Source organism: Neolamprologus multifasciatus, chromosome 4 (genome assembly GCF_963576455.1).
Source record: "Neolamprologus multifasciatus chromosome 4, fNeoMul1.2, whole genome shotgun sequence".
Classification (NCBI taxonomy): domain Eukaryota; kingdom Metazoa; phylum Chordata; class Actinopteri; order Cichliformes; family Cichlidae; genus Neolamprologus; species Neolamprologus multifasciatus.
In genome coordinates, this window is record NC_140442.1 from 12,159,329 (window position 1) to 12,171,749 (window position 12,421).

The following is a 12,421-nucleotide window of genomic DNA, read 5'->3' on the forward strand; positions in this document are numbered from 1 at the left end:
TTTTAAATTCTTGCCAGTCTCATAGGTACAAAAAAAAAAAATTTCTGAAGGCCACACATCTTTTTTTTAAAGATATGGATTTAATAGTGGAATTTCTTTCAGTCATTTATCTACTTCAATTTTTGTTAAATGTCATTAGAAGCATCCACTCTACCTTCCCACTCCACCACCCACCCTTAGGGGGTGGAGTGGGTGTAGACGAGTGTCAGGGATTATTCTTGACAGAAGGATAGCGGCAACAATGGAAGGGAAGGTTTACAAGATGACAGTGAGACCTGCTATGACAGAGTTAGAGAGGCAGGGCTGAGATGGTTTGGACATGTCCAGAGAGAAGCTTAATGGATGGAATGAACTGAGTACATTAAATGTATCAATATTCACCATTTAGAAGATCCAAGAAGGTTAAAACTCAGTTTTAATGAGATGTACTTTGTCACTGAGGCTTCAGTAGGTGAGGGGCTGGACGATTTCACATTCTGATGAGAAAAAATGTGATGGACATACGGGGAAAGACATTTTACCAGCTGAGTGCTGAAAAGGATTCCCGACCTTTGACCTTGTAGTGGACTATACACGTAAATATAACAAAGTACAAGATTACTATTAAATACTGTCACTAATACAGTTCCAGCATGTCCTACAACCCAACAAATACCATCACCATCATAAAATACATCCTCAATTAGATTTGACAACATTTCTTGTAAGAAAATGGCAGATGGAATAAGCACAGAGCCGAGGCTACTGTTTGGAGAAGCCCTCAGAGAGGACTGATGGAGGCTCCCTGACGAGGCAGGCAAACTAATGAGAAGCCTGAGAAATGAGAAATGAGAAAGGGGAAGGAAGCGTGGGGGTACATCCTTTCAATAAAACATCATGTTCCAGTGATCTACCAACTGCTTGGATTGTATTAGCATATTAGTGTATGAGCTTACCATATCATCCTTTTAAAGTAATGTATGTGAAGTGGTTCTGAAATATGCCAATAATGGACAATATGATGAAGTGGTTTCCATTTGATCTTTCTAAACACCTGCTTAGGAATACATGATTAATGATGATTTAATGTGTACATGATGCAATGAAAGTGAGAGAGCAACTATGCAAGGTGAGTCATAGGATGAAAATATATATATGATGACAAAAGTAAGACAAAAGAAAACAAAATATGACACAGAGCACTATAGAGGAAGTGAACATTAATTTGAACTTCCTTTAGCGCTGTTTGTCTGCTGACCCAAGGGGACCTAAGACAGTTTGATTAATTCCTAATAGCAGTGGTAAATGTCTTTTATTTGTCATATCATTTTCACATCTTCACTTTGAGTGTTTCTTGGGAGAGACTGGCGGGGGGAACAAGCACAGATCTAGGCCTGAGACTGTAGTTTGGGGAAGGCCTCGGTGAGGACTGGTGGCAGATCTCCATCTACTAATGAGAGGCGTGAGAACTGGGAAAGGAGAGGGAAGGTTGGGCAAGAAAATGAGAAAATGAGCCCGTAGCACGAGAAGCATGTATAACCATCAAACCAGGAGGGATATCTGTGTGATGTGGTCCCTTTCCTGAAATTCAGATAAACAATTTCTAATTAATTAGCTCAAAGTATCAACAGGTAGTGATGTCTTATAGGCGAGAAGATTACCCAAGTCGGAAAATAATGAGCTTTTCATACTAAGATTTCATTACTCACTCTGAAAAGAGAGAAGTCACATTTAGTCACATTCAGTACAGTATTACATAATTTTCCTTTCTTTATCTCTTTATTAAATTTAGAAAAGTGTTTGTTCTGTCTGTCGCCCTCCAGTGATTTGTAAATTGGCACTTGCTCTGTGGTTTTGGGTTTCATTGATTTGTTTTGGGGTTTTCTTCTTCTATATATCAAGAATAAAATAATAAAGTGGCAGAGAAATCACATCACATAGTCTCTAGGCTGTAAATAAATGATCTTCCATTGAAAGACCGTTCAATGGAAATCACTCAGCAACATTTTCTGTGAACACTGAGCTCAGCAATCATGAACCCAGTCTCCACAAACTCAAAGCTTTATGATACAACGTATATTTATTTATTCATGAAGTCATCATAAATCATGTTTGTGCCTCTTTTTTTAATATCAAGCCTGCTTTCTATTCTTTTTTTTTTTATCTTATCAACAGCTCCACCTAAAGGAAAATGTCAGGTACAACGTTAGTGATCTTACGCGTGTACAAACCAGAAAATTAAGAGAAAGGGGAAATGAAATGTGCAAAACATAGCACTTTTGTCTTCGAAGAAATTTTGTAGAATTTAAAAAAAAAAAAAAAAAAACGAACCAATTACTTCATGTCAGCTTTGTCAGCTCTGCTGTTCAGACCGCAAAGCGCTATTGGTCGCAACGGTGGCTCCACTCATTGAGCTTTTAAAGGAAGCGGTGCTATCTATTGGCTATTCTCCAACTGTCAGAGTGCGAGTAAGCAATTAGAGATATGCAGAAAACTGTGTAGCAAATGTGTAACAAGTGGCTCATAGTTGGTGAAAGTAGAATAAATGGACTATGCACTGCCACCAAAGCATGATGACTGCGTCTGCACAGCTCTGTTTGCTGGCATATTTAACTCTGAATTTGGGGTTGACTTTGGGTTTGGGCCCAAACAAAAACATGGGGTTTACGTTCCTCTTACCAGCTGGAAGCACAGAGTGTTTTTACCAAAGGACGGCGATGAACGACAGCATGGAAGTTGAATATCAGGTGAGTGGAAACTTCTCTCTTTGCTGTTTGTCTGTACACGGACAGAGTTTATTCTGATGTTTGCTTTAGCCGGAAAAAGTTTGTGTATAATATGTAACTCAAAAACAAGAGAACGTGTTGGACTTTGGCACTGCATAGAGAGAGATAACAAAACCACCGATGCTGCAGAAGCCATAACACAGAGGGGGAGCAAAATAACCCACAAAATGATTAATCTACCTCTATGCATTATCTCCCCACCACACACACACACACACACACACACACCAATGCATAAATCCAAAGAAACTTTCATTTCAAAAATTCAGCATAACCTTTGGTTAACTTCCTATAATCAGACCACAGTTAGTATCGCGGTCACTCTGTTACGCCAGTCTCTTTGCAGCTGTGGGGCTGTGGTGGTGTGCTGGTTCATGACTCTTTATGTCTCCGTGTAGCACTCAGACAGTGGGATAACACGTGAGGTAGGTTGTCGCTCAGGCTACTATCAGGGTTCTAATTTGAATTTCAGGCAGCTGCTGCAAATGAACCTGTAAAGTAGTAGAGAAGCTTCACATGTAAGCTGCATGTCTGGGATGAAAAGAAATGAGCCGTGTTAGTGAATTCTGTGTGATTGTGACTTCAAACCTTTGCAAATACTGACTTCAATCCCTGTTTTTGTTACAGGTGATAGCAGGGTCAGGTCTGGATGTTGGGTTTATCCTCCTCTCACCCACCGGACATCGGCTAGTCTCTGACTTCAGGAGGTCTGATGGTATCCACATGTGCGTATCTGTTCAGTCTGAGATGAGCAGTCTCTCTTGCTCTTTAGTATTTGCATTAAAAAGTAGTTAAACAAATGTACATAAAGAATGACTCACCAGCTACTACATTAGATACACCTGTTCAAGTTCTTTTTAATGCAAATATTTAATCAGCTAATCACAGGGCAGTAAATGAATGTGTTTAGGCATGTAGGTATGCTCAGGATGACCTGCTGAAGTTCAAAGTAAGCATCATATTGGGGAGGAAACGTTATTTAGGTGACTTTGAATGCAACACTGTTGTTGTTCCCAGATGGGCTGGTCATAGTATTTCAAAAACAGCTGATCTGCTCTGATTTTTGCTTCATTTCAATTCAGTTCTGTTTATATAGCCCCTTCACAACCACTGTCATCTCAAGGTGCTTTATATTGTAGGCTACAAACCCTAAAATAATTTAAAAAAACTTAAAAAGCAAGAAAAAAACCTTCACAAACATAAAACCATCTTTAGGGTTTACAGAACATAATGTGTCCATCTTCCGATGGCTGCTTCTAGCAGGATAATATGCCATGATGTCACAAAGCTGTCGAACTGGTTTCTTGAATATGAAAATCAGATCACGGTTCTCAAATGGCCTCCACAGTCACCAGAACTCAATCTAATAGAGCTCCTTTGGGATGTGGTGAAAGGCGAGACTCACATCATGAATGTGCGGCTGACAAATCTGCTACAATTGTGTGATGCCATCATTTTAATATGAACCAAAATCTCAGAGGATTGTTTACAGCGCCTTGTTGAATCTGTGCCTTGAATTAAGGCACTTCTGAAGGTCAGAAGAAATCATTCTGAAGGCGCCTGTTGTGATTTTTGCGATATAAAACTGAACTGAGTTAAAGGGAAGAAGGGGTTATAAAGTCTACCTAATAACGTACATTTTAGCAGATGTTGCATTTTCAGTAGGAGAAATGTTTCATCACAGTTTTTCGCAGCGTCCAGATAAACTCTTTCTTGCCCGGATGATTGAACGTGTATCAAGACATATACAATGTGGGAGATTCATATCGATTGGCCACCTGTCTTCAAAATGTTCTTTATCCTGTAGGGTGGATCCCACAGTTGATGGAGACTACCGGTTATGTTTTGACAACAGCTTCAGTAAAATGTCAGAGAAGATGGTGTTTTTTGAGGTGGTCATTAATAATCAGAACAGCAAAAACGGAGGCCAAGATGACTGGTTAGACACTGTAACTTCAGACAGCATGGTGGACTACAAGATGGAAGACATCAGGGTGAGAGCAGAAAATAAAATTATGCATGTCCTGGATCTAAATTTACTCTACAACTGGTTATCATATCAGCGCCATTCTTTTAAATCCACTTAACGTCTTTTTTGTCCCCCTCCAGGCGAGAATGGACTCTGTGCACCGGCACCTGGAGAAAAGCCATCAGGTCCAGGCCATGCTGAGGGCATTTGAGGCGAGAGACCGCTACCTTCTGGAGGACAACTTGTGGCGAGTGTCCTTTTGGTCCTGCGTAAACCTGTCGGTCATGCTCACTGTTGCTGTTGTTCAAATTTACACCCTCCGACGCCTCTTTGTCAACACCAAGCAGGTCCGCACATAACAAAACCATCCTTACCTCCATCGACGAAAGACTAGCAGAAAACACTCAACTGACATGGGAGCTGAATTTTAAGGAATGGTTTACATCATTTTAAAAAGCTGGTTTTTGCACTGGATTTTTTTTTTAATTGTCAAAAACTGTTCCCTTTGATGCATTGTGGAAACCACTTCCTGCTTTTGTGTCATCCCTGAAATCACATTTATAGCACAGTAGTGGACGCCTGTAGCACCGCTATTTGTTAAAAGTTTCATTAGGGAAGCTAGAAAGTCAGCTGTTCTCTCTTGAAAGTTTATTGAATTACAAACACTACATTTGGCACATTTAAAAACTAAGATTATCAAAACACCAAAAAACGAATTATCAGATACCTCACCTTATGAAAGCGCGTGATAAAGCTTTGTAAAAGCTTTAAAAACAAAACAACAACAAAATGATGCAAAATAGTAACTGTAATAAAATAAATATTTACAATCATAAAAAGAAAAGTCCCTGATTAGATTTACTATATGACAGTTAAATATTACACAAAACAACAGTCAGGTGGCTGGGGAAAAAAGGCATCAGAGTCACTTGTTTCATGCAATTGCACTTTGTGGTACTAAGGTAGAGAAGTCAGTAAAACCAGGTGTCTATTTCTATAACTGTGAGCAGTTACAGACTCTGCCATGAATCATTTTATTATGGTAATGCTCCACCACTTGAAAGGCATTCTCTCTTTTGCATCAGTGAGCAGATACATGAAAAATTATAATACAATTTTCTTGCTGAACTTTGTGAGTTGGCACCATGTGTGGTAATTTAACCCTACTGAAATGATACAAAACAAATGCTCTAAGGTCTTCTGGGGGATTGGGAACAGAGAACTGAAAGTACACCATGAGATTTCAAACCATTTCAGCTTTTTGTGCCTACAATCATTAGTGTCATTGATCCCAAAGAAAGAAAGAAAGAAAACCCTGAACCATGCCACTCAGTTTGAATTCTTCAGTTAAGCTGCAGGACTGTAACAGCGTTATTGGGAGTGCCTCTTTGTTTTGATGAAGTCAAATTAAAATGTGCTCTTCTGTTCCCATTGTTGTCATTGATTGGAGTCATTTCACATTCACTGCGGAGCGGTCAAGGTCACTGCTGGTTTCGACGAGGGCCCGGGCGCCTGTTCAGGAACAACTGACATTAATCTCTTGGTGACACGCAGTAAAGAATTGCCGTTGACATGTTAACCCTTCAGGATCCAGTTATCAAAACAGCATGGACACTTGTACTGTGGCAGGCGCCGGCTGAGGGATAGATGGACCTTTTGTTTAAGCAAAGGGAAATACTAGGGAAGTGCATTTCACATTTGAATTTTAAATACTGCCTGTAAAAATCCAAATACTAAAACAACCTTTTATCTTTCATCAGTGTAAAAAATGTATGATTATATCTCAATTTAGTGTTGCAAGAGAAAATCTGAGAAGCTGTTATTGGAAGATGATTTGGCCCACAGAGAAACAATGATTAAAAGTTAATGTTGCAACAATGTAGTGTGTTCCTGCTCATCACCACAGGATTTGTAAAGATGCATTTCTGCAGGCTGCTAAGTAGAATGTTGCCATAGGAATATGGGCTTGTTTTAGCCCGAGAGAGGGAGAGCAAAAGCAAAGAGAAAGGAGAGGACCACCAGGAAATGCTCTACATTATCTGAGAGAAAGAGAGAAGACCACACAAGACACAAACAGACACCAACCACCAGAGCCAGTCCCTTTATTGTACACAACACCTCTTTATTTACTCGCCTTTCTAAATCCGTTCATGTTGTTTATTCAAATCAATTAATTGCTACAGAGGCACTTGACAAGGTTTGAAGAAAAAAAAAAAAAAGTTTGGAGGTTGTTTTCCAATCCCCGTCGTCCAGATCCGAGAGGAGTTGGTTCGAAGAAAGATGGGTATGTCCATTAGGGAGAAAGGCAGTTTGCTTACAGCCTACTATATGACAAGCCATTTACAGGTTAGCCTTCCCAAGGCCAGGTCTAAGTGACAAGTACAGAGATTTAAACTCTAGACCAATGAATATCTGTTTTAGTTTGTTTAAAATTTGTGTACCATGGGGAGTGTGGAAGATCCATTATTAAAGATCTTCAGTATAAAGACCAGATAGGAATATTTTATTCTTCCTGGTGCTGTCACTGAAAGCCAGACCTTGAGAAAGGAAGAAAAGGCACATTTTGTCTCAAGAAGCAGTGGTTTGGGATCTTGCTGCATTTTTTTTTTTTTAAACAGCTTGTTTGATTTGTCAGTCTGACTAATTAATCATCTTTCCTTGATGCAGACAACCATCTTAGGGAGCTTCTCTTGACAGGATGTGCCTTTGTAAACCACAAATCCCAGCACCTGATCACCACTACTGATCAAACCAAAAAACAGAAAACAAGTGCCCAATGTAACTCCCAATTTCCCCTTAAAGACTTAAAAATATATATATATATTTTATTATGGTCAAATACGTTCAAAGAGCAATCAAAAGATCATCATCAAATAATCACAGCTGAACCAAGTGCACGTCCAAGTTTAGACAGATAATCCCTGTAGCAAAACCCCAAATAACAGTCCAGGCGAAGCTGGGGGGCTGAGTTGAACATACCTGTACAGAGATGATACAATTGCTACCAAAGCATCAAAAGAAATGGGGGAAAAAATGCCCAGATTTTAAATAAAGCACAATGAAATAATCTCTTTTCCCGCCTTTACTGAAGTCTAATCTATGAAATGAGCGTTAGTGCTTTCTTTAATTTGATGACTACCGTTATATTTTGACATTTTGGGCTTGGATTATGATCGATAGCATGCTTTGTCATGTACCCTATAATAAAATGAAAGATAAGCTAACTCCCCAGAATAGGCCAGCTATATACAAGATCATTTTATGCATGGAAGCATAAGTGAGAAAATTTCCTTGAAAATTAAGCCCAGACAGAGACATAACATCTGATCTATGCTTAATACCACCTTACGCTCTGAATCACTGATCTGTCCACACACCCCTCAGCTTCATCAAGTTTTATCCTCTCCGAGAGAAAACTGTACCGTGTGCGCCGTTCTATTTAAATCCGCTAATCCAGGAATTAACTCTCCTCCAAGGCTGTAGGCCTCACTGAGGTATGACTGAGACTAGAAGGATTAAAATTCAAGACGTGATCATCTCCAAATTAGTGGAGAAAGCTTCCCAGAAAGTGCAGACAGCATCCATCCCACCCCCCCGGACTTTTGTGCATAGTGTTATGGTAACAAGCTACAGCATCCCTGCTATGAGTGGCTTAATGTAAGGCTAGGCGGTTAGAAGTGCTTGGATTATAACGGTCAATGAATAACATTTCATTGAGGAAAATAATAGTTGACAAAGGAACCGAAGCTATTTCTCTCAGTGTCAAACAACCCTGCTCTGTATCTTTTTTTTTTTTCTTTGTTTTTACACTCTGTTGAGATTAAGATTTCATTTTAAAGCTACATGTATAACTGTCATTTAAAAAGGACAAATTCACTCAAATAAAACAACACAAGGGAAGAAAAAAGAACAGTGATAATAAGCCATTGTTTTTCCAATATGAAATCAGGAGACCCGAGAGAACAGCTGGTTATGGGTGTATATTACAAAGACAAACCTAGACTTGAACGTCCAGGCTCATTTTGAAGGGGAAAAAAAGTAGGGGGAGGGGAGAGAAAAACCCAGCCTGTACCAGTTAATAACTTAATAAATGTACTTCTGCTGAGAACCTTGCCAGGAAATAAACTGTAAAGGAAATTAACCAGTTATTACATTTAAAAAATATTGAATCTGACACATCATCTCCTAATGACAGAAGCTGAATGCATCTCACAGATGAGCCATTTGTTTTCCTCTTTTAGAGCAGTCAAATGCAATATTCAAGTGGTTAAGGGCTTGCTTTCTTTCCTGCGCATTTATAAACACATTATTAGCAGCTTATTAACATTGCTTGAACAGACATCAATGCGGCTGGATGTTGCATGTTATGCACGACTATCAGTCAGCCCCTCCCCTTGAGCCCCCGCCCCTGCCTATATTGTGCAGATACACACATCCACACACAAATACACACACACTTAGGTGGACTTGGCCACAGGTCTAGTCTAGCAGGGAGGGCTCAGCAGGGCGAATAATGGTGGGCCGGTGAGAAGGAGCACCAGGGGGTCTTCGGCTGTAACGAGGAGAGAAAAACCAGGACAAGAAGTGAGATGTGCTCTCAAAGAGGCAGTGAAGAAACCAAACTTCCCAAACAGAAGCAGAAGAGAGAGAAGAACGGAAGAAGAGTGACAAAGAGAAACTTGACTCAGGAAAGAATGACGCATACAGAAATAATAGGTATGTATACAGACTACAGATAAACCACAAACCATGCCTGGAACTCTCGAAAGAAAGACGATGATGTGACGTCAAAGACAAAGTGTTAGAGAGTCTGTGCGACAAAAATCACAGTAACACCTTCAATGCATTGCTGGTCACATCATAAAACTTACCTGGGAATATTGGGAGGGACACGAGCGGGCCGGGAGGGGATCTGTGGGGGTGCACTGAAGGGATCCTGACTGCTATTGAAGGCATTGATGGGCGGGCCTGGGCGGGAGGGGATTGGGGGTGCACCAAAGGCCGGGGAGGGATTGAGTGGTGCTCCAAATGCAGGGGAAGGGTTCAAGGGAGGTCCTGGTGTTGGTCCCCTCACAGCAGGTGGACGGCTGGGGGGTTGGGATGATGTAGGAGTTGGCCTGCGCTGAGCGGTCGGACTGAGAAAAGAAAGTTTAGTGCATGAGAAAAGGAAAGGAAAATGAAAGCCAACACAAAGATCACATGAGTTCTCCTGTGTGATTAGAGAAAGTGTGTTTCAACTATTACATTCACACCCCGTTAACCCTCACCTGGCTTCCTGCATCCAGGAGTCATTTACAGGCGGTGGTACTGGGGTGGAGATTGTGTTGGCACTGATGTCGCCAATAATGACCAGTGCTTCCTTGAGTGCATGATACATGCGCAGCATTTCGTCTCTACGCTGGGCCTGGTCAGCCGACTCCTCCATGAGGCTGTTCTGATCTCCAGATGAATAGAGGTAGGCCAGAAGCTCTGAGTGGATGAAGTCCTTCGCCTATAAGGAGGACATATTAATCAAGACAGAATTTTTAGATATGGAGCAGGAAAATGGCTGTAGTATGTGGTTCCAATTAATAAGATATTATGGGGTTAATACTTACTCATAAAAGAAAAATACGCATAGATCTGTGACCAAAAATATTTGAAAGTCTTGGCAAAGGAGCTGCTTACTAGACAGTCGTGTAGGAGTTTGTTACAAGTGTGTGTATGTGTAGTTGCTGGACTGCTAGAAGATGTCAAAGTAGGCTCGCTAAAATAATAAATCAGAATAAATGGACAGTGGGCAAGTTACTGTGAGGATGCCTCAAAAATTCTCTTAATTGCTTCAGGTTTAGGAACTTGTGTCAAAATAAAATGCACGACTAATGCTAATAACAAAAAACAAGAAAACTAAAAACTGTTCTCCATAGTTCTACAGTAAATACACTTAGTACTGTAAGCACAATTAAAGGCTTGTTTTAAGAAAGACAACGATCAACAGAACTAGTAAAAAACATGCTACGTCCTCCCACAATTCACAGAAATACACTTTGAGTGCGTAGGAGGGATACTGTGTAGAAGTGCAATATTTTAGGACATGCAGAGTGTTGCAATAGTAGATGCTCTCATTTAAAGTTTAGGTTGAGATACAGCTACTGTTGGCATTTTTCACAGGACATATCCTCACAATTAGGATCCGCTTTAACCAGAAACTGTGCTTGAATGTATTATGCACTGTATGAAGTGGCTGTCATAGAGAATCTGCAGAAAAGAAGCCAATTAAGCTCTAAGTGAAATACAGTGCAGTGTTGCAGTAATAGACCCAGAACATGCAGACATTGTCGGGATATATATTCTTCTCATATTGTTTTTCCGATGGTTGAATAGTGCTGGAAAACACCACACCTTTCAGACATTAAACAGTATGGGTGTGGGCACCAACTGTTTTCTGCAACTATCAATCGATTGAACCCATTTCATGGTGCAACTGCATAACTTTGTAACTTAAATACGCATGTCACTTCCCACAGTATGGCCCACCGCAACATGATCACTGCTCTGTCAGAGAAATTGCACACTGCTATGCCCAACTTATAAACTCTACTTCTAGCATATTTCGAGTCTAGTCAATTACTTTGGTCTGGTGGTGAGAACTGCTGAACTTACGCTGTTGATCATGAGATGCATGATGGTCTTGGGCACAAGATCTCTGATAGATTTGTTTATGATGCCGATGTACGAGTCCACCAGGTTGCGTATGGTTTCCACCTGCCGTTCCAACTGAGGATCCATGGAGAATGTATCTGCAGGGCAAGGCTCTTCATTCTCCTCCTTAACCACAACATCAAAACACAAAACAGCAAAGATGAAGCAGAATTATAGCCTACACACATCTACACATTTGCTTCCTGTAATAGGAGCAGATATGAAAATTCTCCTGAAAATGTAAAGAGAGAAAAAGCGCTATAGAGTGTTTATAGTTGCACAGTAAGTCCAAACTCGGAGCTTGATTATGAATGCTTTCTGGTTCTTTAATGGAAAAGAGTCAAACAGAAATACTTTGTTACATACCTGGTCCTTTTCTGGATAAACTCCAGCCCTGAGGAAAGACGCTTTCCAGCTGTCCACATCGTCCTGAGAATCACATGCCAGTTCTATTTGGCGAAGATCCTTGTACACGTTCCTGTAGAGATAAACAAGTGGCTGTGTGTAGCCTCACTCCAATACACAAATTCATGCACACACAAGGAAAAGTTAGGCCTGCAGGAATACCGGTCAACAAGTACGGGTTTTATTATTAACACGACTGACCTCTGTTCAGTGTTGAAGATTGCAAAGATGTGCTTTGTGGACATAAAGCCTTTCTCAACATCTCTGAGCTTCAGGTTATCCAAGGGAAGCATATACTTCTTTTCTTTTTCCTAGCATGAGAGAAAAAAATTTTTTTTACACACGACACAAAGTAATAATAAACAGGCAAACCTTGAACATATAACAGAGAACAAATAAGGATTTTACACAGTGCTGCAGTGAAATTTTTTAAACCTCCCAATAGTCAAGACATTTCTCATGATGTGAATAACATTTACTGAAATTTACAAAAGCATTGAAAAACAAATAAAATTCAAAAATAAATTTCAGAGTCACGTTTTTAGAAAATGACCGATGGTACTAAAACATATGAAGCTTTCCTCCAAGCAGACTAGTAGAA

The 12,421-nt window shown here is 40.2% G+C and overlaps 3 protein-coding genes across 11 annotated transcripts in view; 1 reads left to right on the forward strand and 2 right to left on the reverse strand.

Annotated features, from left to right (window-relative positions):
- The window catches only part of LOC146519916 (uncharacterized), a 70,674-nt gene that overhangs the window by 49,681 nt on the left and 8,572 nt on the right, over positions 1-12,421 (reverse strand). The gene's annotated exons all lie outside the window — the stretch shown is intronic.
- Positions 2,318-12,421, reverse strand: part of LOC146519920 (dynamin-2) — a 35,167-nt gene continuing 25,063 nt past the window's right edge. For 7 of the 9 annotated variants that reach the window (XM_085155804.1, XM_085155798.1, XM_085155796.1 and 4 more), the window contains 6 exons: positions 12,022-12,131; positions 11,782-11,893; positions 11,377-11,541; positions 10,002-10,225; positions 9,606-9,869; positions 7,558-9,286 (listed from right to left, as the gene is read on the reverse strand). In XM_085155804.1, coding sequence (XP_085011930.1) covers positions 9,214-9,286; positions 9,606-9,869; positions 10,002-10,225; positions 11,377-11,541; positions 11,782-11,893; positions 12,022-12,131 — 948 coding nt within the window. In that variant the 3' untranslated portion in view covers positions 7,558-9,213. Of the gene's footprint in view, positions 6,247-7,557; positions 9,287-9,605; positions 9,870-9,997; positions 10,226-11,376; positions 11,542-11,781; positions 11,894-12,021; positions 12,132-12,421 lie in introns of those variants that run through there. The other 2 variants (XM_085155799.1, XM_085155803.1) reach the window with 2 other exon arrangements.
- Positions 2,532-6,363, forward strand: LOC146519921 (transmembrane emp24 domain-containing protein 1-like). The gene is made up of 4 exons (XM_085155822.1): positions 2,532-2,726; positions 3,393-3,490; positions 4,573-4,759; positions 4,875-6,363. Exons 1-4 carry the CDS (start codon positions 2,532-2,534, stop codon positions 5,091-5,093), a joined length of 699 nt encoding a protein of 232 aa, XP_085011948.1. The 3' UTR covers positions 5,094-6,363.

Coding starts and splice junctions, on each gene's coding strand:
- LOC146519921 (XM_085155822.1), top strand. CDS start 2,532: ATGCACTGCCACCAAAGCATGATGACTGCGTCTGCACAGCTCTGTTTG. Junction 3,491..4,572: donor AGGTCTGATGGTATCCACAT/GTGCGTATCTGT, acceptor TTTATCCTGTAG/GGTGGATCCCACAGTTGATG. Junction 4,760..4,874: donor ACAAGATGGAAGACATCAGG/GTGAGAGCAGAA, acceptor GTCCCCCTCCAG/GCGAGAATGGACTCTGTGCA.